Source organism: Stegostoma tigrinum, chromosome 23 (genome assembly GCF_030684315.1).
Source record: "Stegostoma tigrinum isolate sSteTig4 chromosome 23, sSteTig4.hap1, whole genome shotgun sequence".
Lineage (NCBI taxonomy): Eukaryota > Metazoa > Chordata > Chondrichthyes > Orectolobiformes > Stegostomatidae > Stegostoma > Stegostoma tigrinum.
This window is the reverse complement of record NC_081376.1, coordinates 4,877,095-4,904,171: the sequence shown is the minus strand read 5'-3', so window position 1 is coordinate 4,904,171 and position 27,077 is coordinate 4,877,095. Positions and strand designations below refer to the sequence as shown.

Sequence of the window (27,077 nt, the reverse complement as noted above, 5' to 3'; positions counted from 1 at the left end):
CTTTCAGGCTGACTTTTTCCACTACCTGGTGCACAGAGTCTGCTGAGTCAAATGCTCATGATATGAGAGATAATGGGAACTGCAGATGCTGGAGATTCCAAGATAATAAAATGTGAGGCTGGATGAACACAGCAGGCCAAGCAGCATCTCAGGAGCACAAAAGCTGACGTTTCGGGCCTAGACCCTTCTCTGATGAAGGGTCTAGGCCCGAAACGTCAGCTTTTGTGCTCCTGAGATGCTGCTTGGCCTGCTGTGTTCATCCAGCCTCACATTTTATTATGCTCATGATATGACTCTTGTTGGAAACTTGCTACCAGCAACACATACCAACAGTTTCAAGAACAGCTTCTTCTCCAGTGTTGTTATGCTTCTGAATCGAATCATAGAGCCATACAGCATGGAAACAGACCCTTCAGTCCATGCCAACCATAATTCCTCTCATATTTTAAATTTAATGTTGATCTTGCTATTTGTGCACTTTCTCTGCAGTCATAACATTGTATTCTTCGCTGTTGTTGACTAGCCTAATGCACTTTGTATATTTTGAGATGTCTGAACCTCATGCAAAGCTAAACCTTTCACTGTACCTAGGTATATGTGACAAAAATAAATCAAATCAAATCAAATCAAAATCCTCCAAACTCCAGCCAAAATGATACACAACCTAACTTTTTTTTGAAAATGTGTGTAAAATCTATTGAGAACTCCTCAAATCTCATTGCAAATGTAATATATTTTCAAGTTAGTTAGTGACTGAATTATGGATTATATAAGGTATTATTTACCTTTTGTGAACCTCGGATGTGGTTCCACTTAGAATATTGTATCCATTTCTGGTCACCGCCCTTTAGGAAGGATTGGGAGGATGCAGAAGAGATTTCCCAGAATAGTTCCAGTGATGAGAGACTGTAACTACAATATTCCAGAAGCTGTAGCAGAGGATTTGGGGGAAAAAGAGCGTACAGGATTACGAAGGGTTTAGATAAGGTCAACAAGAGAAAGCTGTTTCCATGAGTGTGAGAACCAAGGCTAAGGGGACACAACTTAAGGTTTTGGGCAGCAGATGAGTTGGAGGGGAAAGTAAAGAATTTCTTTCAAGAGTGAATGGTAACAGACTGTAATTTGCTGCTTACCAGGGAGGGTGACGTTTTAGAGATCAATCATTTTGAAAAGAACTTGTGTGGCCTCTTCAGGAAAATAATCTTAAGGGACCGTGGACATACAGCTGGGGCATTGTGACAGAAAGTTTGGAGAACTAGAATAGACTTGATGGACTGAATGGCCTCCTTCTGTGTCACAGTAACTCTCTGACAACAGTGCAGCAGAAATTTTGTGACATTTAAACTAATTAATTATTATTGAATGATTTCTGACAGTCTGTTTTGCTTTCACTGGCCGTGTCATTAACAGAACAGTGATAATGTTAGCATTTTAGAAGTTCTCATCACACCAGAATATATATCTAATGGTAGAGTCATGAAGGCATGACTGGAAGAACGTCTAACAAAGATAACAGTTCATTTAAAGCTGTGAACAAAATGACCTGACGGCAGAGTGTGCAGAGTGCTCTCATGCTCAGTAAATAGCTGAGGTACAGCAACATTGCAAGGCATCACTGCTGTGCAGTGTAGACAATGATGGAATACCCCAGAAATGATCCAAACTAATTCTCCTACTTCACAAAGGTTTTTGTTGATGCGTTCCCTTAATTTAGCCAAATGGCACCATTAAACATTTAAAAGAAGGTGATTTGACCCAGTCTGCCTATGCTGAGTTAATTTAAAACTAATCCCACTACTCCACTCTATCAATTACCATCCTTAGTCTTGAATCTTTAGCTCCTCTTCTTTGGCTGACACACCAGTCTGCCTCAACGAGTTTCAGTGATGAAGCATTCCATACATTAGCTCACTGGGTGAAGGTGTTTCACCTGGTGGCATGTTGCAGATTTAGTGCCTTCCATATTAAGCAAGTGGTAAATATGTGAACTGGCCTAGCCGTTGGCAGTATTCTCTACATAGATGCTTTTAAGGCCACTAAATTGTGCTTAGTTTGAGAGCACAGCAGAATATAAATAAGAGTTTGTGCTCTCTGCTAAACATTATTGATGTTTTCTTTTTAAGTTTTGCAATAACAGGAACTAAGATTCTTTTCCCTCAGCATCTTGCAGTCTGTGGCATTCATAGAGTGACAGTCTTGTGCACTGAGGCTCATTAATGGAACTGGATGTTCAAAACATCTTACAACAACCATTACAACAGATTACGTGACTGCCGCTATCTTCCAACATGAGTGAATAGTCCCAAAATACCTTGCCTAGTCTGCAGTACAGTCCCCACCATTGTATTGCCCAGGACAACTGGGCAATTTCCTATAAACATATTACATTACCATAGAAATCATAAACAAGAAGCCCCACTTACAATGTGTTATGTGCACCGACTGTGGATGTGGCACCAATCAAGCTGGCTGCTTCTTGAGTTGTTGGAACTGCACTCGTCCAGGCAAGTGGGGAGTATTCCATCATATTCCTGACTTGTACCTAGGAGATGGTGGACGGTATATATGGAATCAGGATGTGAATTGCTTGCTGCAGGACTTCTATCTTTTGACCTGCTCTTGTGACCACTGTGTTTAAATTTTCTTTAATCCCTGCAGTGTGGAAACTAGCTATTCGGCCCATCGAGTCCACGCTGACCCTCCAAAGAGCATCACACACAGACCCATCCCTTATCCTATCCCTGCATTTCCCATCCTAGACACTATGGGCAATTTAGCATGGCCAATCCACCTAACTTTCACATCTTTGGACTGTGGGAGGAAACCGGAGCACCTGGAGGAAACCCAGGCAGATACGGGGAGAATGTGGAAACTCCATACAGACAGTTGCTTGAGGTTGGGATCAAATCCGTGTCCCTGATGACGTGAGGCAGCAGTGCTATCCACCAATGGCGAGTCTAGACCAGTTTCTGGTCCATGATTACACCCAGGGTGTTGATAATGAGGGCTTTAGTGATGCGGATGCAATAGAATGGCAAATGATGATGGTTAGACCCTGTCTTGTTGGAGATGGTCATTGCTTGGTACTTCTGTGGCATGCAAGTTATTTGCCACTTTTCAGTCCAAACCTAGATATTGACCAGGTCTTCAGCATTTGAACATGGACTGCTTCAGTAGGTGAGGAGTCGTGAGTGGTGCTGAACATTGTTCAATCATTGGACAAGACAGCCACTCCCCTCTGGAATTCAGCTCTTTTGCCCATGTTTGAACCAAAGTTGTAATGAGGTCAGGAGCTGAGTGGCCCTGGTGGAACCCAAACTGGGCGTCACTGAGCAGGCTATTACTGAGCAGGTGCTGCTTGATAGCACTGTTACTGACACCTTCCATCACTGCACTGATGATCGAATGTAGACTGATAGGGCAGGAACTGGCTGGTTGGATTTGCCCTGAAATTGAGAAGTATCCTTTACCCATCCCTACCTCCGTAGATGTTAATTTCTTTGTTCTACCTTTTAAGATTCTCATGTCAGTTTAGATTTTCCCAAGGTTTACTCAGGGATAACCAATGTCATCATGGGCTAAATGCAAGTAACCCAACCCTGCCATTTGAGAAGTAAGTAACTTGTCAAAAGTGGATGTGTAGTCTGAAATACCTGTATTGGTTGCAGTCTGCGGTGTTCTGAGGAATTGGATATAGGATGGTGATCCTAAATTAATGTAAGCAGGCCCATATGTGACTGTATTCTGACTAGTTTTGCATGTTGTTTGTTACAGAGCTTCCCTGGAGAAACACCCACTTCAGTATTCATTCCAAGATGGCTTAATCCCTGAGATCTGTCCTTCAGACAGTGAAGAAAGTTGGGCCCTGAACTTTAAGCGAGGCATTCTCAGTGTTCTCCAGGATTCTTATGCAGCAAATAAACAGCAGACGGTTGAGGAGGTAAGACACTTACAAAAGTCCTTTTGTATTAATGTTAGGGGTCATCGTTGAAATAGAGACTCATATCCACATGAAATTTCACTGGAGTGATGGAAAAGATGCATCCGTTCGAGGCGGAAGGAGAAAATATTGTGATGCCTCAGGCAATTCCACAACACTGTTACAATCGAATCCTTTAACTAATCAATAGATTAAGTGTCCCGTACTCTTGTTGTTGTTTAAGGGGCTATCATGACAAGTTTGACCTCTGAGATAGAAGGTAGTTTCAAGGGCTACAAATATCCAAGCTGGAAATTATTAGTACTGAGGGTGGGCTGCACTGTCAGAGGTGCTGGTGTTTGGATAAGATGAGAAACTAAGCTCCTTCTCGCCTTCTCAGGTGGATACAAAAAAAAAATCCCATTGTGCTATTTTAAAGGTGACTATTTAGGGGCAGGGTGGCCAGGCCAATATGAAATGTCCTAGAGTTGGAGGTTCAAACCCCATCCAAGCAATTGTGGAATTTGAATTTGATTAAACAGTCGGGAATTAAGATTAATAAAGACCATAAAATCATTGTTAATTGTTGGCAGAACCCATCTGGGTTCACTAATGTCCTTTAAGGAAGGAAGCTGCTGTTCTTGCCTTGTCTGACCTACATGTAATTCCAGTCCCACTGCAATGTTGTTGACTCTTAACTGCCTTCTGGGCAATTAGGGACAGGAAATGAATACTGGCCTGGCCAATGATGGTCCCGTCGAGTCCTACAGCATGGAAACAGACCCTTCAGTCCAACTTGTCCACACTGACCATGTTCCCAAACTAAACTAGCCTCATTTGCCTGCGTTTTCGTCCATATCCTTCCAAACCTTTCCTATTCATGTACTTATCTAAATGTCTTTTAAATGTTGTAACTGTACCTCCTGTCAATGAAAGAGAATTTTCTCTAATACCTTCACTTAAACAGGTTACGTTGGTCACGTTGTTTGTGTTTCTGGTAATCTCTGCTTCGTAACAGTGATGACTGTTTTATAAGAGCTTCATTGGCTGTAAAGCATTTTTAGGATGCCCTAAGGAAATAGATGGTGCTATGAAATAGTAGCTTAAATTATTTTGATCTTTTAAAAAAGAATATTCATGGGATGTGGGTGTCGCCGGCAATGCCAGCATTTATTGCCCAGACAGCAATTACGAGGCAACAACATTATTGTGGTCTGGAGTCACTTGTAGGTCCAACCAGGTAAGATCGGCAGATTTCGCTCCCTAAAGGATATTAGGTTCTTAATGACAATTGACAATCTCCGTTAAGCTAGCTTTATAATTCTAGATTTTTGCTGAATTCAAATTTCATCATTTGCCATAGTGGGATTCAAATCCCTGTTTTAATTACATTAGCCAGGGGCTCTGAATTACTCATCAACTGACGTTCCCACTACGCTACTGCCTTCCCACATTTCTGATCTTTTGATATGACTTGAGGGTGATACTTAGCTCCATCCTTACTAATGCTAATATATATTTGATTTATTTGGGTCAAGCTCCTGGTTGCAGAATTGTGCTATTTGAGGGTTTAAAAAAAAAGTGACAAGGCTTCTTTGCTCCCAAGTCTGAGAGTTATTCAGAAAATGCAGCAATGTCTGATGGTTAACCAACTTTGCTGTCACTGGCACAAATTTATGTTTTCATTTGACAAGCGCTCCTGTGGGCTGCATTATGTTGCATTTACCTTCACATTGAGGTACATACATTTTCACTGAGTAATAAATTACCACATTTGTAGGAAGAAAAATCCCACATTATAAGCTAAGTGACACATGAAAGAAGTTCACAGATATCTGAGCAAATTTTCAGGAAATGAATACAAACCGTACTAGGTGCTCTGCGAATGAGTTCCTTCAGAGTCAGTGGTGACTGTTGAGCAAAAGTTAGGATTGAACCCAGGAAGAAACCAGGTTACAGCCTCCCTCACACTATGTGAGGTCATCAGAACATAATGGCCTCAGTTGTTTCCTTTAGGTTTGCTGGTGTGAAGCATGACAGAGTCTCACAGATATGTGTTCAGCTTTTAACACATTATGTTTGCAATTGGAGACTTCGAAAGAAATGAAAACACTCTGCTGTTACATGAAGTTTATCAACAACATGTTGTCGACACATCAGCTATATTTGAAAATGTCATACTCGTAACCCTCCATAAATCTAATTGCACGTTTAAGGGGCCCTGCAGACTGTGAACTGGCCCTTGTGCAGTTTTCTTGTTTAGATTTAGAATAGGAAATTCATGAATGTTGTCTGACTTAAATAAGCAGTTTTTCGGTGTGTCCCTAGTGCTGTCTCTGATCCAGCAACTACTAGAATGTCAGAGATTTACCCAGTGCCTTGATACACATAAACACCTTCACTCTGGCTTCATGTTTAGGCAGAAGGAAAACAAATAATAGCCAAAGATGTGCAGGTTAGGTGGATTGGCCGTGCTAAATTACCCCTGGTGTCCAGGGGTGTGCAGGCTAGGTGGGTTAGCCATGGGAATTACAGGGGTAGGGTAGCAGTGTAGGCCTGGGTGGGATGCTCTTCAGAAGGTCATCGTTGATGCGATCGGCCAAATAGCCTGCTTCCACACTGTAGGGATTCTACGATTCTATTAAAATGAGCCAAGAAGGTAAAAATTAATGGAGTAAGGACTACAGCAGGGTGCAATGAGATTTCAAGAGGTGGAAAGGTACAGAGAGGAGTTTGAAAGAACAACTTGAAATTCACTTAATTTCTCTGCAAAATAGTGTGAACAGTATAAGGCATATCAGAATGTTCTAGTGAAATTATTTTAAGTGCATTTTGGAACAACTCAGTCAGCTCTAACTACTATGATATATACGATTCTATATTTATAGCTCTTTGTTTTTAATACTTTTTCTACAGGTGGATATTTCAGGAAAATGTTTGTCTACATATAAGGTGCAAGGTTCCCTCCTTACAAAGTCTAAAGACCTGAACCGTTGTTCGTTACGTGCTACAGCTGTCACTTCATTGCAGTCAGTACTTCTACCTGATTCTGCAGTAAGCAAAACCATTAATAGCATCCATTAAAGTTCAGATGGCCTTTCTCTATCATCTTCAAAATAAAAACATTATATTTTACCTATCTCATCGTCATTCTGTATCAGTTAATAGATCAATATATTGATTTGGTTAACTTCTGAATAGTTCTAATGAGAATTCTGAGATGAACTGTAACCAAATAATTGTTCTTAAAAAGAAATCAATTAAAGAGTGATTATCAAGAGACCAACATGTTTGCAAACGTTATTGCAGGTATCTTAAATCAAATAATTGCTTGGCAATATAGAACTCAAACATTGCTAGAAAGGGGCATAAGGTTGAATCATCTTCTCTTCGATTTATCATACAAGAATCTAAAATTTGGAAGGGAACTTTGTACGGCACGAGGAGAGGGTACTGATTGGTGGGACCATGGTTGGCATGGAGATAAAGTAGGATCTATTTACTATCCATCTCAGTCAGCTGATTCACCTGAAACCTCATTGGTCAGGGTGTTGATATGGACAGCACGGTTGTGGCTGCCTCCCTGACCCTTTCTCGATGAGAGGAGTGCAGTGTGCACTTAAATCAGCTTGGGGCAGCACGGTGGCTCAGTGTTTAGCACTGCTGCCTCTTGGCACCAGGGACTAAGGTTCGAATCCACCCTTGGGCGACTGTGCAGTTTGCACGTTCTCCCTGTATCTGCATGGATTTCTTCTAGGTGCTCCAGTTCCCTCCCACGGTCCAAAGATGTGCAGGCTAGGTGGATTGTCCATGCTAAATTGATCATAGTGTCCAGGGATGTGCAGATAAGGTGGATTAGCCATGGGAAATGCAGGGATAGGGTAAGGGGCTAAGTCTGGGCGGGATGCCCTGCGAAGGGTTGGTGTGGTCTCAATGGGCCAAATGGTCTGCTTCCACACTGTAGGGATTCTATGTATTTTGTGTGAAAGACAAAATGATGATTGTAAAAACAAGCATATCTCTGCCTGAAAGAAATAAGGATGATTAAGCCTCTCTGACGTTTCTCATTTAGTCCCACCAACAGATCTTGGATTCACAGCTGGAATGTGTACAGAGCTACAATGATGGCACCATTGAAATGACCATTTGCAATGAGTCAAATGTCTTTCAGCCTTTCTCCAAAGGAAGAAAAGGGGCAAAGACAGAAATTCTCACCACACTGAAATTTTTAAAGATGGAGGAAGCGGTATTCACGCCCAGAGGTGAGTCAGAAATGCCGAACGCAAACCCAAATTCTGCAATGATTTGTAATCAAAACCAGCATTAAACATGTTGGCATGGACTCTCTGGCTGCCAAATGTGCTGGCAAACCGTGTGTAGGCCACTAAGTTTTGTCTGTGCCTGTTAGCTCTTGTAAGCGTTTATTAGCATGAATAAACTAAATGTACACGTTCCTTGCTGGAATTAAGAGTAGAGCTCAACATAAAATTTCTGCCTTAAATCAATTCTTAGATCGTCTTGTCCATTGTTTCCAGCATTAAAATGGGTTTTTCTCTGTACAGTTGAGGGACAAAATCATTATTATTCAGTGTGATTTGGACAAGTTGAGTGAGTGGGCATGTGCATGGCAGATGAAGTATAATGTGAATAAATGAGGTTGTTCACTTTTGTTGCAAAAACAACAGGGCAGATCATTACCTAAATATTGATAAGTTGGGAAAGGGAGAGGTGCGATGAGACTTAATGTCCACTGAAGGTAAGTGCAACAGGCAGTGAAAGAGGCAAATGGTATGTTGGCCTTCATAGCATGAGGATTTGAGAACAGGAGTAGGGCTGTCTTGCTGCAGTAGTACAGGGCCTTGGTGGGACCACTCCTGGAATATTGTCTACCGCATTGGTCCCCTGATCTAAGGAAGGATATTCTGGCTAAAGAAGGAGTGCAACCAAGGTTTACCCGACTAATTCCCGTATGAAGAGAGACCGGATTAATTAGGACTGTGTTCACTGGACTTTCAAAGAATGAGTGAAGTATCTCATAAAAATCAATAAAATTCTAACCGGACGCAATAGGCTAAATGCTGAAAGGATGTTCCCAATGATCAAGGAATCCCTAACCAGGGTTCACAGTCGAAGGATGTGTGATAGACCCTTTAGGATTGAGATGAGGAGAAATTTCTTCACCCAGAGAGTAATATCGCTGGGAAATTCTCTGCAGCAAAAAGTGGTTGAGGTCAAACGTTGAATATTTTCAAGAAGGCGTTAGAAATAGTTCTTAAGGCAAAAGAGATCAAAGGGTATGGGGAGAAAGTGTGAAGAGTGTACTGAGTTGGATGATAAGCCGTAATTCTTTTGAATGGTGGTGCAGACTTGATAAGTTGAATGGCCTACTCTCGTTCCTATTTTCGGTTTCTAAATTAGGAGTTATAGGATTCTTTGGAAGATCGCCTTTTTATTCCTAAATCTAGAAGATACAGACACTTATGGAACACCTCTGCACAGCCTCCAGCTTGCAAAACGTTCTTGAATCCTAACAGAGATAGTAGGGACTGCAGATGCTGGAGAATCTGAGGTAACAAGGTGTAGAGCTGGATGAACACAGCAGGCCAAGCAGCATCAGAGGAGCAGGAAGGAAGAAGGGTCTAGGCCCGAAACATCAGTCTTCCTGCTCCTCTGATACTGTTTGGCCTGCTGTGTTCATCCAGCTCTACACCTTGTTATTCCTTGAATCCTGACAATTTGCTTTTCCAGTCAGTGCAGTTCTATTTACTAGAATTCTTATCTTTATCATAAAATGCCTAACTTTGCACTTAACCAAATATGTATTGAAATCTTTATAAATCATATCCAATACATTTTCTCAATCTGTCTTCTGCTTATTTTCCAAAAGGTTTCTCCAATCTTAACATTGGCTGAAGAAACGTCATTTTGGACCCGAAATGTTAATTCTTTCTCTCTCCCCAGATGCTGCCAGATCTGCGGGGTTTCTCCAGCAATTTCTGTTTTCAAATCTCTAATCAGAAGTTTGATCTGGCTTTTAGAAAGCATGTGGTCTGACTCATATTACCTCTTGATTCTTCAAATGCTTCTGTCAATTATGTACAAAAACAAAAATAGAAATTGCTAGAAAAACTCTGGCAGCACCTGTGGAGAGACAAACTGAGTTAACTTTTCAAGTCCAGTGTGACTCTTCATCAGAAGTATCTTTGACTGGGGTCTAGGGATCACTAGGACAATTTTACAGGGATTCAAACAATCTTAACAAATTGATAACACTGAAGTCAGAGATAACACATTGGAGGAACACAGCAAGCCAGGCAGCATCAGTGGAGCAAGAAAGCTGATGTTTCAGGTCAGGACCCTTCTTCAGAAATGGGGGAGCGGGGGGAAGGGAACTCTGAAATAAATAGAGAGGAGGGGCGGAGCAGGGGATCTTTGGTGGGAAGGTGATAGGTGGGTGCAGGTAGACAGAGGTGGGGATTGGTCAGTGAGGTGGGAGGAATGGATAGGTGGGAGAGAAGACGGACAGGTCAAGGAGGCGGGGATGAGAGGGAGGATTGGTCATGAGATGAGGCCGGGGGTGGGGAGATTTTAAAGCTAGTTAATTATCTCTTGTTATGAAATGTCTTCTACCCACATTGTACAATACTAAATATAGAAAACCACATATTATTATTGAAGGCAAAAAAAATTGTTGACAGGAATAATTCAGCAAGTACAGTGAGTAGCCATTATACAATGGGAATAAATTCTTCTAAACATTGTGCCTGTCCACTGGTGATGCATAGAAGAATCTCTAGAATCATAGAGTCACAGATACATACAGCATGGAAATAGATCCTTCGGTACAACTCATCCATGTCAATCAGAGATCTGAAATTTAAATTGGTCCCATTTGGCCCTTATCTCTCTGAACCCTTCCCTTTCATGTACCCATTTAAATATTGTAATCATACCAGCCTCCACCACTTCCTCTGGCACCTCATTCTCTGCATGTAACACCCTCTCACCTTAAACCTATGCCTTCTAGTTTTGGATTGGGGGAGGTGATGGTCTAATGGTATTATAGCTGGACTGTTAGTCCAGACACCCAGATAATGTTTTGGGGATCCGGGTTCAAATCCTACCACAGCAGATGGTAGAATTTGAATTCAATAAATATCTGGAATTAAGAGTCTAACGATGGCCATGAATCCATTGTTGATTTTTGGAAAAACCCAACTGGTTCACTAATGTCTTTCAGGGAAGAAAACTGCCATCCTTACCTGGTCTGACTGTAGACCCACAGCAATGTGGTTGACTCTGAACAGCCCTTTCGGCAATTAGAGTTGGGCAATAAATGCTGCCTAGTCAGTGACACCCACATCCTGTGAATGAATAAAGAAAAAAGAACTCCCCTACCCTGGGGAAAAGACCTTGGCTATTCACCTTATCCATGCCCCCCATGATTCTATAAACCTCTATAAGGTCACCCCTCAGCCTACGACTCTCCGGGGGAAATAGCCCCAGCCTATTCAGTCTCTCCCTATATTCAAACCTCCCAACATCCTTGTAAATCTTTTCTGAACCCTTTCAAGTTTTGCAACATGTATTGAAATACAGTGAAAAGCTTTGTTTATGTGCAGTACCTTAGAAATCCTGTTTGAACTGCCTCCAATGCTAGTGTATCCTTTCTATAAAAAAAGGGACTAAAACTGTACGCAATAGTCCAGGTGCAGCCTCACTAGCATTCTGTACAGTTGCAACAAGTCTTGGTACTTTTAAACCACAACCCCTTAGCCATAAAGGCCAAATTGAATTTGTTGTCTTAAGTACTTGCTGTACCTGCCTGCTAACTGTTTGTGTTTAAAGACATTCAGATCCCCTGCTGTAGGGTCCAGACTCGAAATATACATAGAAACATAGAACGTAGGAGCAGGAGGAGGCCATTCAGCCCTTTGAGCCTGTTCTGCCATTCTTCACGATCAAGGCTGATCGTCCAACTCAAGCCTAATTCTGCTTTCTTCCCATAACCTTTCATCCCTTTTATCCCATTCATCCCAAGTGCTATATCTGGTCACCTCTTACATAGATTCAATGTTTTGACATCAACTACTTCCTGTGGTAATGAATTCCACAGGCTCACCACTCTTTGATTGAAGAAATGTCTCCTCATCTCCATCCTAAATCGTCTACCCCAAATCATTATTCTGTATCCCCCGCTTCTGGACACACCCACCATCAGGAACTCCCTCCCTGCGTCTACCCTGTCCAGCCCTGTTGGAATTTTATAAGTCTCTGTGAGATCTCTCTCCTCACTCGTCTGAACACCAGCAAAAACAATCCCAGCCTTGTCAATCTCTCATATTGTCAGACCTGACATCCCCCGAATTAGCCTGGTAAAACTTCATTGCACTCCCTGAAGAGCAAGAGCATCCTTCGTCAGAAAAGGAGACCAAAATTTCACACAATATTCCAGGTGTGGTCTCCTCTTATAACTGCAGCAACACAACCCTACTCTTGTGATGCTGTCTGACCTGCTGTGCTCATCCAGCTCCACGCTGTATTGACTCTGTCTTCCACATCTGCAGTCTTTACTATCTCCGAAATGTTGTTGGCTTTTGATTCTTCCTACCAAAGTGCATGACCTCACATTTTCCTATATTAAACTCTCTGTCATTATTTTTGTCCAATATTTGTTCCTTCTCTAACATTACAAATTCAGATAATCTGGTGTATCACAGCATTGTCACTGGGAACTTGCTGCATGCCGACTGCAGTCCCTACATTTCGACAATAATTACACTGTTGGCTGTAAAGTCCTTTTGAGAGGTCGCGAGTTTGGGAGCTATCGAAATGGAAGACCATTTCTTTTATACAAGTGGAAGGAAATGGGATTCTTGACTTTGCTACTCTGTCATAGGCTGTGGTTTAATCTGTGGCATCTTGTAAATTCCAATTGCATTTCTTAACAGCGGAACTGAAGGCATTCCACCGCAGCACTCTGCTGTTTGAGAGAGAGGGTGGAGAAGATAAAAAGACAGGATCCTCGAGTGCGGAGCAAGTCGCAGAGTTAGTGAGGCAGCTCTGCATTATCAAAGGCATGACCTTCGAGGTAAGTTGGGTTTTACATTCTCTTAGGTTTGCAAAGGTGCAATGATGGAGGGAGTTCATTAACTTTCTGAAATGATAGAACTCATGATCATTTGAAAACTAGGTGGCCCACCTTTTTAAAATGTTTTGCAAATTAAGCAAGTGTGAGATGAGAAAAAGTCACATTCACACAGTGAGTAGCAAGGGTATTGTACACATTCTGGTTCCACGAGGCATTTAGGAGGGCATTGGATCAAAACAATGTGCAGGGTTTTGGGAGAAAGACAGGAGTGTGATGCTAACTTAAAATGGTCAGAGAGCCAGTACAGACATGATAGGCTGAATGGTCTTTTTCATTTACATTGACCATCCTTGAAAGCTCTGCTGGAACAGCACATACAAAACCAGGAGCATTTTTTCCTAAAGAAAACAGTTGGAAAATCTGCATGGACAGGCTAGCAACATGTCTGAAAAGTGCAGGTCTGATCCTGTGATCAACAAGTAAAGAAGTAGTTAATAAAATGTGAGGCTGGATGAACGCAGCAGGCCCAGCAGCATCCCAGGAACACAAAAGCTGACGTTTTGGGCCTAGACCTTTCATCAGCTCTCTGATTAAGGGTCTAGGCCCGAAACGTCAGCTTTTGTGCTCCTGGGATGCTGCTGGACCTGCGGTGTTCATCCAGCCTCACATTTTATTATCTTGGATTCTCCAGCATCTGCAGTTCCCATTATCACTGATACAAGTAAAGAAGTAGTGTTGAGGTGGTGCCAGTTTTACAAGGTTATAACACACCGAAAGGGAACTGGAGGCCCAGGAAATGTATTTTGTTTTTGTTTTCCTGTTTTCGATGATTTTTTTTTGTTTCAACAGTTGATAATCCAACAGGTTTGTTTGAAAACACATAGTTTCAGAGCTCTGCTTTCTGAAAGCTTATGATTTCAAATAAACCTGCTGGACTATAACCTGGTGTTGTGTGATGTGTAACTGCATTCTTTCAGGTCGCAGTCAGGTATCTGAAAGAATTTGCTGACACTAATGCACATTAGCAGTGATATTTTCTGTAAGAATAATTACAAATATTTACAATTAATGATACCATTTTAATGAAATACGGTCATAGAAATAAACTGAGAAACAAAGTACTTGTTTTTTACTTTTAAATCGTTGCTTTAATATTGTGCACAAGTACAGAGGACAACAATTGGTGATGCCTCAATTACAAATACTTATTAATGAAGTTTTAAAAATCATTGACTCATAGAGATCTACAGCACATAAACATGTCCTGTGGCTCAGTAAGTCGGTGCTGTTCGAAAACAGCCGCCTAACTATTCTAATCCTGTCTTCCATCACAAACATGTGTGTTGTGAAAGTAGTACTTTACAACAGTCTCATAAACAAACAGTGAGACAAAGTGGATCTATTCTTTTTAATTTTCAATAATTGTTTTAATATCGTGAGCAACTGCAATAATTGGCAGTGTGATGTCTCCATCAGACTGATCCAAAAATCAAAAGGATTGCGAATGCTGGTAAACAGAAATTGTTGGACAAACTCTGCAGGTCTGGCAGCGTCTGTGGAGGGAGAAATCAGACTTAATGTTTCAGGTCAAGTGACCCTTCATCCTCTGCTTTTCTAGCAATTTCTCCAAATGCTTAATCCCTGCCCTTTTGCTATAACCTCTTTAAATTTATCCTGTTAAGTTTGTTTTGTGCTTAAAGAATAATACATTCAAAATAAGCAGAACAATAAAACAATTCTTTTTATGGCGCCATACAAATTTGAGTTAGGTAACTTTGTATTCACCATATCCTACTGACTAAATATAAAATCCTGTCGTATTGTACACTGACTTGGAGCATATCTTTGCATGTTACCATTGGCAATAATATTGGATGCAGAGAGTATTTCTGGAAGTAGACCTGAAATCTATAGGGAGTAAGTTACAAAGCTTTTACGATATGGAGTCATACAGCACAGAAACTGACCCTTCGGTCCAACTCATCCGTGCTGACCAGATAATCCAGTCTGACCTAGTCCCATTTGCCAACATTTGATTAGATTAGATTCCCTACAGTGGAAACAGGCACTTCGGCCCCACAAGTCCACACCGCCCCTTGAAGCATCCCACGCAGACCTATCCCCCTATAACCCACACACCCCTGAACACTATGGGCAATTTGGCATGGCTGATCCACCTAGCCTGCCCATCTTTGGACTGTGGGAGGAAACCGGAGCACCCGGAGGAAACCCATGCAGACACAGGGAGAATGTGCAAACTCCACACAGACAGCTGCCTGAGGTTGGAATCGAACCCAGGTCCCCGGTGCTCAGAGGCTGCAGCGCTAACCACTGAGCCACCATGCCGCCCTATCCCTTTGGCCCATATCCCTCTAAACCTCTATTCATGTACTCATCCAGATGCCTTTTAAATGTTGTAGTTGTGCTAGCCTCCTCCACTTCCTCTGGCAGCTCATTCCATACACATACCACCTTCTGTGTGAAAATGTTGCCCCATACGTCCTTTTTATATAATTCCCCACTCACTTTAAACCTGTGGCTTCTAGTTTTGGACTTTTCCCCCTAGCCTGCGTAAAAGACCTCGGCTATTCACCCTAACCATGCCCGTCACGATTTCATAAACCTCTATAAGGCCTCCAATGCTCTAGGGAAAAGAGCTCCAGCGAGTTTTGAGAAGATTAGTAGCTCAGGTTGAGGTTCTGGATGTGAGTTTGCTCGCTGAGCTGGAAGGTTAGTTTTCAGACGTTTCGTCACCATTCTAGGTAACATCATCAGTGAGCCTCCGACGAAGCGCTGGTGTTATGTCCCGCTTTCTATTTACCTGGTTAGGTTTCCTTGGGTTGGTGATGTCATTTCCTGTGTTGGTGATGTCATTTCCTGTTCTTTTTCTCAGGGGATGGTAGATTGGCTCCAAATCAGTGTGTTTGTTGATGGAGTTCCGGTTGGAATGCCATGCTTCTAGGAATTCTCGTGCATGTCTCTGTTTGGCTTGTCCTAGGATGGATGTGTTGTCCCAATCAAAGTGGTGTCCTTCCTTATCTGTATGTAAGGATACGAGTGATAGTGGGTCATGTCGTTTTGTGGCTAGTTGATGAACATCAACTAGCCACAAAACGACATGACCCACTATCACTCGTTTCCTTACATACAGATAAGGAAGGACACCACTTTGATTGGGACAACACATCCATCCTAGGACAAGCCAAACAGAGACATGCACGAGAATTCCTAGAAGCATGGCATTCCAACCGGAACTCCATCAACAAACACATTGATTTGGAGCCAATCTACCATCCCCTGAGAAAAAGAACAGGAAATGACATCACCAACGCAGGAAATGACATCACCAACCCAAGGAAACCTAACCAGATAAATAGAAAGCGGGACATAACACCAGCGCTTCGTCGGAGGCTCACTGATGATGTTACCTAGAATGGTGACGAAACGTCTGAAAACTAACGTTCCAGCTCAGCGAGCTAACTCACATCCAAAAGAGCTCCAGCTTATTCAGCCTCTTCCTACAGCTGAAACCCTCCAACCCTGGCAACATCCTTGTAGATCTTTTCCGTACTCTCTCAAGTTTAACAACATCTTTCTTAAAGAAGGGCGGCCAGAATTGTATGCAGTATTCCAAAAATGGTCTGATTGATGTCGTGCACAGCAACAGCACAACATCCCAACTCCTACACGAAATGTACTGACAAATGTATCATACACCTCCTTCATTGCCATGTCTACCAGATACTCCACTTTCAACTACACACGCCCATTAATCTCTCAAGACTGAGCAATCAGTTGAAATGTACGCTTCAGATGAAATGGGGCAAGTGGGAATGGAGTGGTGAAAAAGGGGCACATAAATGTAATTTGGCTCACCTTTTCAAGTGATGACATTTTTAGTCTTTTTTTTCAATAGTTTACTGTTAGGTGGCTGTTCAGAATTAAGGAATGAAGGAAGTCCACTTGAATCTCACTGTAGCTGAAATGTCCTGTTGGCAGGAACTGGCACTGTGATGCCTGCTGACCAGGGGGATTGCCACACACAACTATATGGGAGTTAGCCAAAGTTACCCAAAGCCAAAGGGCAGAAGGAGGGGCAGGAAGGCTTCATTCACCTGGTAGTTAAAGATCTGGGTGCCATATTTAACGTGCAGCGAGTCACAACCTGTAAGCCAGTGGTAGCATCTTGCCCATCAAAGGAGAAGAGTTTGAAGTTGAACTGCTGTTGGCTCCTTTTCCCCATCATCCTCAGCCCTTCATCCATCATCTTAACTCGGTCTTCTGTGATTCCCAAGCCACCTACCACCCCCCTTGATTAACCTTTCTACCTAGAGCTGCCTCCACTATCACTGACCTGCCAACCATTGTCCTCCATCTCCCTCTATCACCTTCAGTTACTCTCAACTCTTGCCCCCAGCTTCATCATTGAGTCCTTGATCTCCCCTCGATCATACACTAATGCTGACTGAATTTCTGTCTGTCCAGCACCTGCTGTCTGGCTCTTTCAACCCTCATGAGGGTCATTCTGGCCTCACCTCCCTCCTTCGCTGAGCCAAACCTGACCTCCTTAGACAGTGCCACACTAGGCCACTGCACTTTCCTTGGTGCTCTGAAGAGCATCCCACCTAGACCCATACCCCTACCCTGTCCCTGTAACGCTGCACTCTCCATGGCTAACCCACCTTGCCTGCATATCTCTGGACAAGTAAGCTTGGCCAATCCATCCAACTGGCATATCTTTGAACCTTGGGAGGCAACAGGAGCACCCAGAGGAAACCCTCACAGACACAGGGAGAATGTGCAAACTCCACACAGTCGCCTGAGGGTGGAATCGAACCCGGGCCCCTGGCGCTGTGAGGCAGCAGTGCTTACCACTGCGCCACCGTGCCACCCAAAGCCTCCATCCCTGATTAGGACTCGAACTCTGGCCACAGCAGTGAAAGTGCTGAATCCTAACGACTAAACTACCAAAGAAGACCATTTTCATCCATTGCTTCGTAACATTCATGCTGCAGCTCTGAAAATTGACAGTTCATGGGCGACACAAGTAAAAGCACACCCCCGTCCTCCGTCTACCACCTTTGATCTCCTTCTCCTTGGACCGACAGAAAATCCCAGCTTTGGAGTTGGGTTGGAGCCTGGGAGTTTCTTTTGAGGCTGAGGGACTGAGACACTGATTTCACTACCTGTCGTGAGAAGATGTAATTGCAGAATGATCACTTTAAACTGACAGTTTCAAGTCGAAATATACATTCAGGAGTTCATAAGGGAAACGTTGACACAAGAATTGGCTCAAACCTTAAAATGGGAAAAAGGTGGAAATGTAGTATGTATAGTCGTTTGTAAGGTTTTAACCATATTACCAGGTAAGTCACAATCAAGGCGCTGCTCTTCAATTGTCAGGGAAGATTGAGAAAGGGAATTCAGTTACTTTTAGATTATGGGAGTGAATTTCATTGTCAAACCTGCTGTATCTTTAGAGGATCGCCTGAAAGAAAATTTACCTGTGTAATGCACAAGTGGAGTTTCTGCTTACAGTGACCAAGTGGAAGATCCCAGGGAAATCTACAGTGTGTAAATCAGACTTGTATAGGTTGGTAACAGAAAGAGCCTCTTGTGTAGTAGAGAAATTCCAGGGAAGCCAATGGGGAAGTTGGAATGTTATATTTCAGACAGTTTTGAACTGTTTTCATTACGATATCCCTTGGATTATAGTGTTTAAGGGTTTAGCAGAGGTTGTATATCAATTTGAGAAAAAAAGAAATCACAGTATGTTAAAGAGAGGTAACAAGGTGTAGAGCTGGATGAACACAGCAGGACAGCTGACGTTTCGGGTCTGAAGGAGGGTCTAGGCCCGAAACATCAGCCTTCCTGCTCCTCTGATGCTGCTTGTCCTGCTGTATTCATCCAGCTGTACACCTTGTTATCTCAGATTCTCCAGCATCGGCAGTTCTTACTACCTCTGTCACAGTATGTTAAGCTTGATTGATTTAAGTGTTGTAATATTGAAAAAAGAGGTTGCATTTCTGCATTCTGGTGATGTGGAAAAAAATGTGCTGGTGCTCAATGTAAAACAAGAACTTGTACCATTTATCAAATTCCATTTGCCTTTCGTGTTTGACTTCAAAGATCACAACTTCTGAGATTCAATGGTTAATATTTCTGATACGATTTGCTGACTTGAAGCAATTTCTATCCTTTTTTTTAAGTAGAAATAAATCCTCAAGTTTTTCCATAAGTGAAGTATGGAATTTAAACCACCAGGAAACAGAAATATAGTGCTTTTGGTTATTTATTAAGGGAGATTTTGTTTCTACATTGAATGGCAACTTGCATTTGGGTGACAAACGTGAGAGGGCAGTGTTCAAAGTTGCTGGAATGTGCATTGATGTGTGCTATATCATTGCCAACGTCAATGTGTTGGACAGTAGACATGGCACAATTTTGTCGTCGCAAACAAAACAGCGGTCTGTTGTTAATAGGTAAAACAAGCAGAATAGCCATTCTTCATCCAAGCAGTCACAAAGTCACACAGCACAATGAGGAGGAGGGGGGGGAAAGAAAAAGCTTGAAAAGACACAATCCCCTTTGTGGGTATCAGGCTGGGCTCAGGCTTTCAATGAGAATAATGAGTTATGCTCACAAAACTCCCAGTGTCAGTAAGGCTTTGAGTATACGTTAAAAGGCACTTGGAACAGCGTCCAGAGGCTTCGCACTGGAATATTGATCAGAACAAATAAAAGGAGGCAAGATAAGAAAAGTGGTGCTTTTGTTTCAAGTGGCAAGATTAATCAAGCTGATTGTAAGAGAAGTATAAACTAAGCAGAAATCGATGCCTGCACTGTTTGTGAATGTTGTTTGAAAGTGTGTAGTACCAAAACGCAGAGCTCCTGAATTACTACAAGAGTTTTCACTAATATGTGGTAACTTTTAAAACAATTACTTCTCCAACGCTACACTATTTTTCCCACTAAGTTTAAAGTAGAAGCTCAGGAAATGCTTGTGGACTTCTGGGATTTTGACAGTAGTTTTCAAACTCCTCCTGTCTAAGTGGCTGTGGTTTTGGATTGAGCGGGATGTAGAGATTTTGGAAAATTTGGGTAGGGAACTTTACTCATTGTTTCCCTCCTCCACCAGTAATGCTCCCTGCCCCTAGTTTTTAACAAACTGCCTCACTTTATAGGGTGCCTACCCTGTCAGGCAAGCTGACGTAATGGAGTAAATCTTGGGAGAAGTATTTGTACGTGCAGTGGACTTAAAGCCTTAAGATTAATCGCGCTCAGCAAAACCCATGTATCCAAAGTCTCCCCACTGTAACTCCAGTTATGAGCCCAGTTGCAGTTACTACTGGACAAGTCTGATCCCAGAATTAAATTAGGCAGGATCAATCATATTTTCTTTCTCTTAACTATATTTCAGTGAAACAAAATTATGACAGGCTACAGATTTAACAATACAACAGAAGAAAGAAATGAAATAATATAAAACAAACCAAGCTACCTAAATAGAGCACAGTTCGAAAGAATTCAAAATAACTTCCTTTCTATCCTTCAACTTTGCAGTTGATCAAAATCCAGAGAAGCCACCCTTCTCTCTCTCATGGGTTTGACTTAACTACTTCTCAGTTCCTATCCTATGAGCTGAGAAGTACTTTCCCAGGATATTCACATAACCGAGAGCTTAGACTTTCTCAATCTTTTTAATTCCATCCAAACACTCCTGGTCTGGAAGTTTCACAAACCAGGTTTATTTACCAAGATAACTTATTTCCTTAACTGTGTTGAACAAGTTCCTTTTCGTTTGGAAGAGACTATAATTGCTTTTGGCCTCAGTCAGGTTTACTTCAAACAGAACCCAAAACCATTTTAATGATTTTTAGAGCAAAACATATTCTAGTTTCTGTTACAGATAATGACTTAATGTTTTCCCTCTCCTGTTGTAAACCATTGCAGTAGGAATAAACGTCAGAGATAATGGGAACTGCAGATGCTGGAGAATTCCAAGATAATAAAATGTGAGGCTGGATGAACACAGCAGGCCAAGCAGCATCTCAGGAGCACAAAAGCTGACGTTTCGGGCCTAGACCCTTCATCAGAGAGGGGGATGGGGAGAGGGAACTGGAATAAATAGGGAGAGAGGGGGAGGTGGACCGAAGATGGAGAGTAAAGAAGATAGGTGGAGAGAGTATAGGTGGGGAGGTAGGGAGGGGATAGGTCAGTCCAGGGAAGACGGACAGGTCAAGGAGGTGGGATGAGGTTAGTAGGTAGATGGGGGTGCGGCCTGGGGTGGGAGGAAGGGATGGGTGAGAGGAAGAACCGGTTAGGGAGGCAGAGACAGGTTGGACTGGTTTTGGGATGCAGTGGGTGGGGGGGAAGAGCTGGGCTGGTTGTGTGGTGCAGTGGGGGGAGGGGACAAACTGGGCTGGTTTAGGGATGCAGTAGGAGAAGGGGAGATTTTGAAACTGGTGAAGTCCACATTGATACCATATGGCTGCAGGGTTCCCAGGCGGAATATGAGTTGCTGTTCCTGCAACCTTCGGGTGGCATCATTGTGACAGTGCAGGAGGCCCATGATGGACATGTCATCTAGAGAATGGGAGGGGGAGTGGAAATGGTTTGTGACTGGGAGGTGCAGTTGTTTGTTGCGAACTGAGCGGAGGTGTTCTGCAAAGCGGTCCCCAAGCCGCCGCTTGGTTTCCCCAATGTAGAGCAAGCCGCACCGGGTACAGTGGATGCAATATACCACATTGGCAGATGTGCAGGTGAACCTCTGCTTAATGTGGAATGTCATCTTGGGGCCTGGGATAGGGGTGAGGGAGGAGGTGTGGGGGCAAGTGTAGCATTTCCTGCGGTTGCAGGGGAAGGTGCCGGGTGTGGTGGGGTTGGAGGGCAGTGTGGAGCGAACAAGGGAGTCACGGAGAGAGTGGTCTCTCCGGAAACGCCCTTGACCGCGTCTCCCGTATTTCCCGCAACACATCCCTCACACCCCGCCCCCGCCACAACCGCCCTAAGAGGATCCCCCTCGTTCTCACACACCACCCTACCAACCTCCAGATACAACGCATCATCCTCCGACACTTCCGCCATTTACAATCCGACCCCACCACCCAAGACATTTTTCCATCCCCACCCCTGTCTGCTTTCCGGAGAGACCACTCTCTCCGTGACTCCCTTGTTCGCTCCACACTGCCCTCCAATCCCACCACACCCGGCACCTTCCCCTGCAACCGCAGGAAATGCTACACTTGCCCCCACACCTCCTCCCTCACCCCTATCCCAGGCCCCAAGATGACATTCCACATTAAGCAGAGGTTCACCTGCACATCTGCCAATGTGGTATACTGCATCCACTGTACCCGGTGCGGCTTCCTCTACATTGGCGAAACCAAGCGGAGGCTTGGGGACGGCTTTGCAGAACACCTCCGCTCAGTTCGCAACAAACAACTGCACCTCCCAGTCGCAAACCATTTCCACTCCCCCTCCCATTCTCTAGATGACATGTCCATCATGGGCCTCCTGCAGTGCCACAATGATGCCACCCGAAGGTTGCAGGAACAGCAACTCATATTCCGCCTGGGAACCCTGCAGCCATATGGTATCAATGTGGACTTCACCAGTTTCAAAATCTCCCCTTCCCCTACTGCATCCCTAAACCAGCCCAGTTCGTCCCCTCCCCCCACTGCACCACACAACCAGCCCAGCTCTTCCCCCCCCACCCACTGCATCCCAAAACCAGTCCAACCTGTCTCTGCCTCCCTAACCTGTTCTTCCTCTCACCCATCCCTTCCTCCCACCCCAAGCCGCACCCCCATCTACCTACTAACCTCATCCCACCTCCTTGACCTGTCCGTCTTCCCTGGACTGACCTATCCCCTCCCTACCTCCCCACCTATACTCTCTCCACCTATTTTCTTTACTCTCCATCTTCGGTCCGCCTCCCCCTCTCTCCCTATTTATTCCAGTTCCCTCTCCCCATCCCCCTCTCTGATGAAGGGTCTAGGCCCAAAACGTCAGCTTTTGTGCTCCTGAGATGCTGCTTGGCCTGCTGTGTTCATCCAGCCTCACATTTTATTATCTAGCAGTAGGAATAAGCTTTCATTTACATCACCTAATCCCTGACACAGATTGGTTCAAAATCATGTTAGCAGACAGACTGACCTAATTAATTCTGACCCCCTTTGCAAACAGAAATTAACACTCCCATGCCACTGTTTTGAAATCCCAACTTTTAAAATATAGTAATGATTTTTTTGCTTTAAAGTCACACACCCCTCCGCTGTTCTACTCTTTAAAATCTCACTCTAGTAAATAAAAGAGCATTACTTCTGGTCATCTGTATTGGCTTCCCATTTTCTAACCCGAGAGTGGCTATTTGTCTAAATATCATATAAGACTTAGTGAATTTTGTCCAATGATTACATGCTCCCTGTGATGGTGAATGTGTATTCCACTTGGAACCTTTCCAAAGTTGCAACTGGGACAGGCTGGTTAACTTGCTGACGTCATGTTCAAATTCTTTTCAAATATTGAAAGGTATTCTTGTGTTTATTTATTCTTTCGTGGAATGTGAGTGTTCCATGGCAAGACAGGCATTTGTTACCATTGAACTGAATGTCTTGCTTGGGCCATTTCTGCAGGTTTAAGATGTAGGAATAGAAGTAGATCATTCAGCTCGTTAAATCTGCCCTGCCATGCAATGAGATCAGGGCTGATCTGATAATCCTCAACTCCAGTTTTCTGCCTTTTCCCCATAACCCTTGAATCCCTTCCTGATTAAAAATCTGATTATCTCAGCCTTGAATATACTTAACGACACAACCCCAACAGTCCTCTGCAGTAAAGAATTCCACAGGCTGACTCCCCTGAAAGAGAAGAAATTCCTTCTCATCTCTGTCTTAAATGTGCAACCCCTTATTCTGCGATGATACCCTAAAGTCCTAGACTCTCCCACAAGGGGAAACAAGCTCCCTGCACCAGGTCTGTCGAGCCCCCAGGTTGTTCATTTCAATGAGATCGCCCCTCTTCTAAATTCCAACAACTACAGGCCCAGCCCACTCAACCTCTCCTCATGAGACGGGCCCTCTGTACCTGGGATCAGCCTAGTGAACCTTCTCTGGACTGCCTCTAATGCCAGTTCATCTTGGCTTAGATTAGGGGCCTAAAACTGTTTACAGTATTCCAGCTGTAGTCTAATTAGTACTTTGTTTAGCTTTAGCAAAGCCTCCCTACTATCATACTCCATTCACTTTGAGATAAAGGCAAACATTCCATTTGCCTTCTCTGTTACTTGCTGAACTTGAATGCTATCTTTTTTATGATTCATGGACAAGGACACCCTAAATCCGCCTGTTCTGTCGCATTCTCAAGAGTTAGCCACACTGTTGTCGGTCTGGAGTCACACGTGGGCCAGACCAGGTAAGAACGGCAGATTTCCTTCCCTGGAATGCCGTTGAGGTTTGTGCATATATGGAATGAACTGCCAAAGGAATTGGTGGATGCAGGCACTGTTACAACATTCAAAAGATCTTTGAACAGTTGCATGAATAGGAAATGTTTAGAGGGATATGAACCTAATGCAAGCGAGTGGGATTAGTTTACATTGGGAAACTTGGATGAGTTGAACTAAAGGGCTTGTTTCCATGCTGTATGACTCAAGTGAACCAGATGGGTTTTTATAGCAACCAAAGTTTCATGGTCAACTTTGCAGAAGCTAACTTTAAAATGGTCATTAATTAATTGAATTTAAAATTGACCTGTTGCTGTGGTGGGATCTGAAATTTAAAATTGTGTTCCCAGACTCCATAGTTTTAGTCTCTGGATTACTTAATAATATTCCCAATTTACCACAACTCCACTCTGCTTTATATTTTTATTACGTTTCAGCCTATGTTCCAATATTTACAACAAATTGAACATTAACAGATTATTGATTTGTGAATCTGATCATATATTTTTTAGCATTTCATTTTTGCCTGCATTTGAAGATGATTCATACAATTTTCTCATATAAGCTCTCTCTTCACTGAAAGATACTGTAGAGTGGTGGGGGTGGGGGTGTACTGGGGAGGGTAAGGTGGTGTCAAATGTCAAATCATAAATAAACTGAAACATTTTAAAAAGCAAATCATTCCCCTTTGATTACGATAGCTCAAATTTAAGTAACGTGCTTAGACGGATAAAAAATGTCCTGTCTCCAGAGGATGTGAAAGCAGCTCTGGCCGTTAGTTTACATTGAAGTAATAATGCCATATATCAAGGTATTTACAAGGCACCTTTTGATGTAGCTGTAGGGATTGTAGATGCATAGACTTAGAGGATATTTAGGCTACAACCAGTGAATGGTTTCTTACATATAGATCAAGTCTGTCATTGTAAAGTGGCATTTTAAATCAAGCAGTCTTTTTAGAGGAGCCTTTGATAGCAAATTTACTCCTTTTGCATTTCTTTCCAAAAATGGAAATGACGACTGTTAAGAATTATGTATTATAATTTGACACTTTTGCTTTGAGAGCTGCAGGATCACAATCCCAAATTTGAGACATTGCCTGAGAGGTGGAAAATTCATCCTGACTTTTTAGCAGCAAAGGATTACAGCAGCCTGGATCAACTTGCCTTCTCATTCTCAATTCTATGGCACAAATTGTGGAACGAGAGCAGGAGAATCAGGGAAATAAGTTAGACCATTGCACTAATGAAAGCAAGGAATCAAATGTTATGCACTTACTGGCATTTCCTGGCATGAGATGAAGTGCTAAAACTGTAGGGAAGCAATTAAATTAAAATGTGTGAGTGCTGCCAGTTAAAATTGGCACTTGCTGATTTTGCTAAGTGCTGGGCAACATATGAAGCAGCCAAATGTGGCTGGGAATAGACTGACTGAGAAAATGGAAGAAATTTTTAAAAGTCAATGAAATCTGTGAAGTTTTCTTGTCTTCACAGGGTGTTTATGGTTTACATTAATGCCAACCTCTCTCTGAATAACACGAACAGTAAACCAGTGATGTCTTAGTAACATGGTGCAAAACAATCGACAGTAGTTCCCAAAGCCAAATTTTCTTTGAAGGAATTTGCAGCCATTTTTCTGGTTTGCACCTCCCGGGTGCCAAGATAAAACATGATGGCACATGAATCTTATTTCATTTGCTTCCTCAGCAGTAAAGGTATCACAAATATAATTACATAGATAATCTGTTCTTCTGTTACAGATGTGGAATTGCTCCTAATTCCTGTTCAAGTATTTAAGTTGTGTAGCACGGAGGTCAGTTTGATCTCAGTCAATTTTAGATTCTTAACAAACAGTAAAAGTGGAGCTGGATTATAACTAGATTGTTCTGGAGCATTCATTCAAGGTGCTAGTTTCTGGCTGCTGGTTCGAGAATTGTGAAATATAATACAGCACACTGACAGGCCCTTCAGCCCACCAATGCCCATGCACAGTATCTATCCCTCTGTTTGCATCCTGTTCATGTGTCTATCAAGATACACCTTAAACATTGCTAACTTGCCTGCTCCCACAAGCTCCACTGGCAGTGTGTTCCAGGCACCCACCACCCTCTGTGTGAGAAATTTTCTCTGCACTTTTCTCAGCACTTCTCTCCTAAACTCACCGCCCCCACCCACCTCCCCTCACCTTGAACCTGTGCCCTCTTGGAGCTGACCTTTCCACCCGGGGGAAAAAATGCCTCTGACTATTCACTGTATCTGTGCCTCTCATAGGTTTCAAATGTCAGACAACTGGAGAGCTGAGGGTCTTTTTTTTCAACAGACGGAACATCTGTTGTATTTGCTGCTCACAATGTGGTCTCCTCTGCACTGGGGAGACAAAGCGCAGGCTGGGCAGCCACTTTGCAAAACACCTGCACACCTTTCCCTTTGTACAACCAGCTCCAAAGAAGGACCGCTGAACCGAAACGTCAACCTCGATTCCTCTCCACAGACGCTGCCAGACCCTGCCGAGTTCCTTGAGCAATCCGATTTTGGTTCTGATTTTCAACTTCCACAGTTCCTTGGTTTAAGGTTACTGACTCTGATCTTTCAATACTGGGTACGCATTGCTGACTGTAATATA

General features: G+C 43.0%; 1 protein-coding gene across 1 annotated transcript in view; it reads left to right on the top strand.

The window, feature by feature from the left end:
- Positions 1 to 27,077, top strand: part of LOC125462404 (uncharacterized) — a 347,507-nt gene that overhangs the window by 36,965 nt on the left and 283,465 nt on the right. The window contains exons 5-8 of the mRNA XM_059653886.1: positions 3,775 to 3,940; positions 6,836 to 6,973; positions 7,992 to 8,181; positions 12,871 to 13,010. Of these exons, the coding sequence (XP_059509869.1) occupies positions 3,775 to 3,940; positions 6,836 to 6,973; positions 7,992 to 8,181; positions 12,871 to 13,010 (634 nt within the window). The remainder of the gene's footprint in view (positions 1 to 3,774; positions 3,941 to 6,835; positions 6,974 to 7,991; positions 8,182 to 12,870; positions 13,011 to 27,077) is intronic.